The sequence below is a fragment of the Psammomys obesus genome, unplaced genomic scaffold (genome assembly GCF_907164565.1).
Source record: "Psammomys obesus unplaced genomic scaffold, mPsaObe1.curated_primary_1811, whole genome shotgun sequence".
Lineage (NCBI taxonomy): Eukaryota > Metazoa > Chordata > Mammalia > Rodentia > Muridae > Psammomys > Psammomys obesus.
Window position 1 is genome coordinate 37,642,879 of NW_026596046.1, and position 6,752 is coordinate 37,649,630.

General features: G+C 38.5%; 1 protein-coding gene across 1 annotated transcript; it reads right to left on the bottom strand.

Moving 5' to 3' along the window:
• Nucleotides 1-5,190: 5,190 nt before the first annotated feature.
• LOC129688626 (olfactory receptor 52A5-like) lies at nt 5,191-6,141 on the bottom strand. The gene has a single exon (XM_055623568.1). It carries the CDS (start codon nt 6,139-6,141, stop codon nt 5,191-5,193), a length of 951 nt encoding a protein of 316 aa, XP_055479543.1.
• Between the last annotated feature and the right edge of the window lie 611 nt (nt 6,142-6,752).

The window sequence follows — 6,752 nt, forward strand, 5'->3', positions numbered from 1 at the left end:
CTGCCTTTTAGTTAGATTGGCTAAGGGTTTGTCTATCTTGTTGTGTCAGACCTGGGGTCTCACAGCTCAGGAATTCAAGATCGTGCCCTTCCCAGAAACTCCCACAGACCACTACTCGTTTCAAAAGCAAGAGGTTTATTAACCATTGCGCAATGGGGTCACCCCTGCTGGTCAGCAAAGAGTGGCCCCAGGAGACAAAGGCTTTAGGTTTTTAAAAGAAAAATTTCGGGAAATTTGAAGTTGCAGTTTTGGCAATTTAGGATTGGTCAAGGAAGCTATCAAGTAAGATAATTGGTTAGTCTTAGGTGCTCAAGTTTGGCCAGTCCTGCCTAGTGTGGATGCAGCTGCAATTGAAGGTGGGGGTGGTTAGCTCATCCTTGAAGATTAGGGCTGTGGGCTCTTGGCTGGAGGTCAGGAGCTACTCAGAAGAAGAATTGGGGCCGTCTTGGTTGGTTGCTAAGAAACACTATCTCAAAGACAAGGGCCTGGTCTTTCTTTTTGCTGAGTGAAGGTCATTGCTTGCTCGCTTTTTTTCTATCTGTCCTCACAGATAGGGTCACATTTTTCCATTCTCTGGAAAGGTACTAAAAGGCTTTAGCTTAACCTGGACCTAAAACTCAAAACTATAGGCTTTAGAAAACATACAGGTTACAAAGTTAGTTTAACCCTTTCAGTTGATTTTCTCAAAGAACCAACTCTTGGTTTCATTGATTCTTTGAATTATTTTATTTGTTTCTAATTCATTGATTCCAGCCCTGAGTTTGATTATTTCCAGACATCTACTCATCTTGGATGTGTCTGTTTCTTTTTAAACTAAGGCTTTCAGGTGGGCCATTAATTTACTTGTATGATATGTTTATAATTCTTCTTGAAGGCACTTAGTGCTATGAATTTTCCTCTTAGCACCACCTTCCTTGTGTCCCTTAAGTTTGGGTATGTTGTGCCTTCATTTTCATTGAATTCTAGGAAGTCTTTATATATATATAGTTGAGCAAATGTCCTTGTGGTATACTTGAGCATATTTTGGATATATGTCTTGTAGTAGTATAGCTGGATCTTGAGGTAGGGCTGGAGAGATGGCTCAGCCATTAAAGTCAAGGCCCACAACCATATAGAAAAGAGATCTGATGGTTTAAAGTTTATTCAACTTTGTTAGCTAAATTCACTTCAAATTCCTGGCTGGTAGTTTTGTTCGATGCTTTTGGTTTTGTTATTTTCTTCAGTGCATGTTTATCTGAATTGTAAGGTTTCTTCTGAGAAATCACAGACAAACTGAGATACCCATTGTGTATTATTCATTTTTGTTTTCTCTTGCTGCCTTGAGATTGATTCACTTATCCCTAACCCTGAAAATATTGGTAAGATTATATCTCGAGTAGACTTGATATACTTAGATTTGACTGACTGACATAGATATCTGTCTGCTCCAGGACTACATACTTTTCTGTTGTTATGTCTTTGAATATACTTTGGTATTCACAAGTCCTTCATAAACTGACATTTAAAAACTTACCCTATTAATATTGTCCCCAAACTCTCTATGTTATTTGTCTGCTCTAAAATTTCAAATTGACCACATCTGATCTTATTAATTCTTCATCTGTCTAGCACATTTATAGCACTTAATGATTCTTTTAATAACTTTAGTTTCATTTAGTATGGTTCTAAGCTTGAGAATATCTGTTTAGTTTTATAAATTATCTCTATCTTACATTTTTCTCTTATTCTGTGTTTTTTTTTTAAATATTTTGAGCTTCCATAAAACAATCAGTTTAAATTCCTTTTTAAACCAAGTCTTTATGGGATCACATGCTATAATTCTTTTTGTTATTATTGTGAATTTTACCTTATATTTTTGAGATTATATAATCACATTGTTTCTTTATTCCCCTTCCTCCATCCAAACATTCTCATATAGACATCCTTGCTCACTTTCAACTTCATGGCCTCTTTGTTCAAATATACGTATAAACACATATATTCCTGAATGTAACCTGATTAGTATGTTTAATCCTACTTTTATGTATGTCTTCAGGACTGATAATCGGCTATTAAACAACAAGACTGCATCAACATGAGCTGAACAAAAAATACAACTGTAGATATACCAAAGAGGATGGAGGAAAGACCACAATGTCACCTTATTTGTTCTTTAAACAAGATCTTAGTTTTATGAAATTTCTTGGAGTTTGTTGTAGCCTTATCGATGGTCAAGATGTTTATCCTAATTTTTATAATTTAACTTTCTTAGTCCTCTTTCCCATGATTTGAAACAGTGAAACAGTTGGTTATTTCCCCCTGCCTATACACACATTTTAAGCCATGTTTTCAGTGGCTCTGTTATTGATAGGCGTTTGTTTTATCTCTAGAGGGTGCTCCATGCCTAGGATTGTCCCAAAGTGTTGTTCCATATGAATCTGAGAGAGTGTCTCACAAGGTAATTTCATCTCAAGATGACTATGCCTGGTTGTCAGATATAAACTGTTTTCTTTTAGTAATGCATACTTTTTAATTTATTTTTTCAGTTACTATAATGTATTCAATTTGTATCCCAGCTGTCGCCCCCTCCCTGGTCCTTTCTCAGGACCACCCTCCCTCCCTCTTTTCCACTCATGCCCTTCCCCCCAGTCTACTGATAGAGGAGGTCCTCCTCCCCTTCCCTCTGACCCTAACCTATCAGGTCTCATCAGGACTGTCTGCTTGTCTTCCTCTGTGGTCTGGTAAGCCTGCCCCTCTCAGGGGGAGACGATCATAAACTGCTTTCTTTTCCATGGGAATTGGCCTCTTCTCATGGATTAGAGGTCCTATACTTACTATGAAAGAATCAGCCCTAGATATGCAATGACTTGACAGCCACTGGTTATCGTTGGCCAAGAATTACCAGCGCTCTCCCAGGAAGTGCTTGTTGGAGACTGGAAGTCTTGAATCCATGAAGTATTGTATTCTATTAGTCCTCCATAAACTCAGAAGACCTACAGATCTATGGTCACTTTTCTTCCCTAATTTTCAATGGGCAGAGAAAAACAATAACTATGGGAACTATGTTAATAAACACATAATAATTGCTGAGTACCATTTTATTGTATAAATGTACCACATTTTCAGCATCCATTCTTCAATTGAGAGATACCTGGTTGTTTCCAATTTCTGCCTGTTAAAAATAAAGTTGCTATGAACATAGTTGAGCAAGTGTCGTTGTGGTATGGTGACGCTTCTTTTGGGTATATACCCACGATTTGCATAGGTAGATCTTGAAGTAGATCTCATCCCAATTTTCTGAGAAAATTGATTCCACTATTATTACCAAACTGATTTTTCAATAGTGAGCTCATGAAGTTGTATAGGACATTTACTCTTTCTTCTATGATTGGTTTAGGCTTTTTCTTTTCAGTTGCTTATATTAACCACAAAGGTTAGTTTAATTTAATTTATGTACTTAGCACATTTTTATATATACTACCTAACTATATATATATGTGTGTGTGTGTGTGTGTGTGTGTGTGTGTGTGTGTGTATAACAATTTATATATACTTCCTAAGAGTTTTGGTTCCATACTTAAGAATACCTAATCTATACTCTATATTCATTAACTTCCCCATATCTCTGATTAGAATTCTCTATTCATCATCTTCATTTATTTTAAGTTGATTCCTCACTGCTTAATTGCTCTGAAGTATGTGTCACAAGCCCTGGAATATGTCGTCTCCAATTCAGGATTAAAATAATTCATTCAGTTATTCGCTCCTATTATCTCGCAGCACCATTTTTGTGTTGTCCATCAGCTACAACATTGTTCTCTGCTTTTTATCACTGTGTCACTTATTACATAATAATAATTTCGTGTTCACTATTTTTCATATTATGTGTGTGCTGTGTGCATGGATGTGCACTGGCAAGTTCTTAGTGTGTGTGGGCAAGCGTGCAGTCATGTGCAAGTGAAAGCCCAAGGCTGAGCTCAAAAACCATCCTCAGTTCCGCTGCCAGCTTCCTGAACGAGGCCTGGCATGCCAGTCATGCCCAGAGCTTGCCTGTGTGGCTCCTCTGTCGTTTCTTTGTAATTTCTCTTAACGTGGTTCTTGGTCTCTTTAATGAGGTTTGAATTTTATTGAATCATTTCATGTGAGTAATTTGTTATATATTATCACTATATCTTTATTTATAGATTATATAAAACTATTAGCCATTCTAAAACTTTGTCAAAATACAGATTAGATGAAAATACCAGTAAGTAAAACATAGCCAAAATTATGGGTATTTATTAGGTTGAAAGATCCCCGGAGGGTATCTTCCGTCAGAGAGACCCCCTCCCAAGGATCAACGAGGCCATTCGGATGCAAACAGCAAGAGGCTTTTATTTTGATTCACGGGTACCCGGGGCGATAAGTCTTTCGGGAGACTTCCGCGCCCCCATGTAGGAAGCTGGGGTTTTTATAGGGTTTTAGAGCAGTAGCAATGATACAGAAGCGAGAGAGCATGGTTACAGGGGGCTGATTGGTACATTTTCATGAGACCACGATTTGCGTCAAAGTTTGGCAGGGGCACCAAGATTCCAGGAGCTGGGTGGGTCAAGGGGGTCTGATGACCCCCTGACGTGGCCCGCCACCTGTTATTTTGTTTTTCTCTATCTTAGCTGAAACAGTCTCACAGATATCTATGAGAGTGATTAACACAAACTGTTTTTAGTATGACTGGGGCAGCCTGACCACAGATATCCCAAGTGGGTGACACAGCTAGGATTTCTCAGTAATTTTCCAGTTTCTCATCTGGCCTTCAGAGTTTTACAAAACAGTGGTGTCTCACAAAATGGCATTAGCTATGTTTAACTTAGGGTGAGGCTGGGGTCTTTCAAGGTTAGAAGTTTCAGAATGGTAATTTATATAATGATCTGAAATTTTTTCTCAGGAAAATGCTAAATCTGAAATTTGTTTTAAAATATGGCTCCATAGTGTTAATAAAAAGACATATAAGACTATATCCAGTTCCAGACAAGTACAATGCATTAAATAATTTGAAACTGAAACAGAGTTAAAGAAGGTTGTTTTGATTTAACTGATACTTCCATAAATTCTGAATGCCTGAAGTTTACATGCTATTACTCGCTTCCCTATTTGTAGAAGACATAGTGTTCAATTCATTCAAGTTGCTAATTAGAAAGCACACAACATTTCAACACAGGGGGTTACTAATGTTCACAGAGGTTTCTTGGAGAAAAGCATTTTCAGGACTTGGTCACGGATCTGTTTAGTTTTAACACCATAGACAATGGGGTTGAGAAAAGGAGGGACTAACAGGTAAAGATCTGACAGGAGGATATGTACATAAGGGGGTATATGAGCCCCAAACCTGTGCGTGAAGAAAGAGAAGAATCCCAGGAGGTAGAACTGTAGGAAGACACAGATGTGAGCAATGCAGGTATTGAAGGCTTTGAATCGAGCCTCCTTCTGGGGCAGCTGGAAGACAGTGACAAAAATTTGCACGTAGGAGAAGGTAATGAAGACAATGTCAAACCCTAAGATGGCAAAGGCAACCAGGAGGCCACATACCTTGTTGATTCTCACATCTTCAGCTGCCAGTTTCACAATGGCCATGTGTTCACAGTAAGAGTGAGAGATAGTGGTAGTTCGGAAGTACTTAAGACGGCATTTGATGAGCAGTATGGATGGGAATACCAGAATGAAAGCCCTGAGTAGCACACCAGCTCCAAGGCAAGTCGTGAGCTGTGGAGAGAAGATGGTGGCATGTCTCAAGGGGTTGCAGATGGCCACATAGCGATCCAGAGCCATGGCCAGGAGGATGCCTGATTCTGTTGCCTGGAAGGAGTGGATGAGCTCCATTTGTAGCAAGCAGGCATCAAAGGAGATCTGTGGCAGCTGAAACCAGAAGATGCCCAGCATTTTTGGAAGAATGCATGTGCTAAGGGCAATGTCGGTGACTGCCAAAATGGCCAAGAAAATGTACATGGGTATGTGGAGGCTCTTTTCACTCTTGATTATAACTAGAATTAGAGCGTTCCCGATCACAGCGATGATGTACATGACGCAGAATGGAATCCCGATCCAGCATTGCACTGACTCCAGGCCAGGGATCCCAATTAGTGTGAACACAGAAGGCGTGAAGATCGAGCCGTTTACCTTGAGCATGATGACCTCAGTAGAAACATGTAGCAGTGTTTCTGCTTCAACTTCTGTTCCATGCTAGGACTGGACACATTAAATAGAAGATAAATTAATTTGGTAGCAAAATATAGTCTAAGTATATTAGGAGTATATCATCCTCTCTTTATTATCTCAACTAGTCCTCTCCAACTTAATCTCTCTTTCCCAAAGGATTTAAAAATAATCCAGTAAGTTCTAAAATTATCATTTCAATAATCATTTTAAATTAGTGGGTTCAAAATTGCTTTGTGGTTTTTTTTTTTTCTCTGCTCCAAGAACACTGGACCAAAACTTTTTTTCTTATTATCTGTTGTCTGTGCATCATTATGGAATTCTAGGTGCTCTTACTGAAATTAATATATCGAATGATCTCACATCTAACTATACGAGATAGTCTTCTCAAAAGAAGGCTAATTTTACTCAGACATCTTCCAGTTCTGTAGCTCAACTTCTGGCAACTCTGGTGGGCTCTTAGTAAAAGGCTCTTTAGAGCTACGCTCACACTAATCTTTTAAAAGTTTGCTATTTTTCTAAATCTAATAATTTATTTTATTCATCCTACCAACCTGGGAAAAAATATAACAATGAATAGTTGA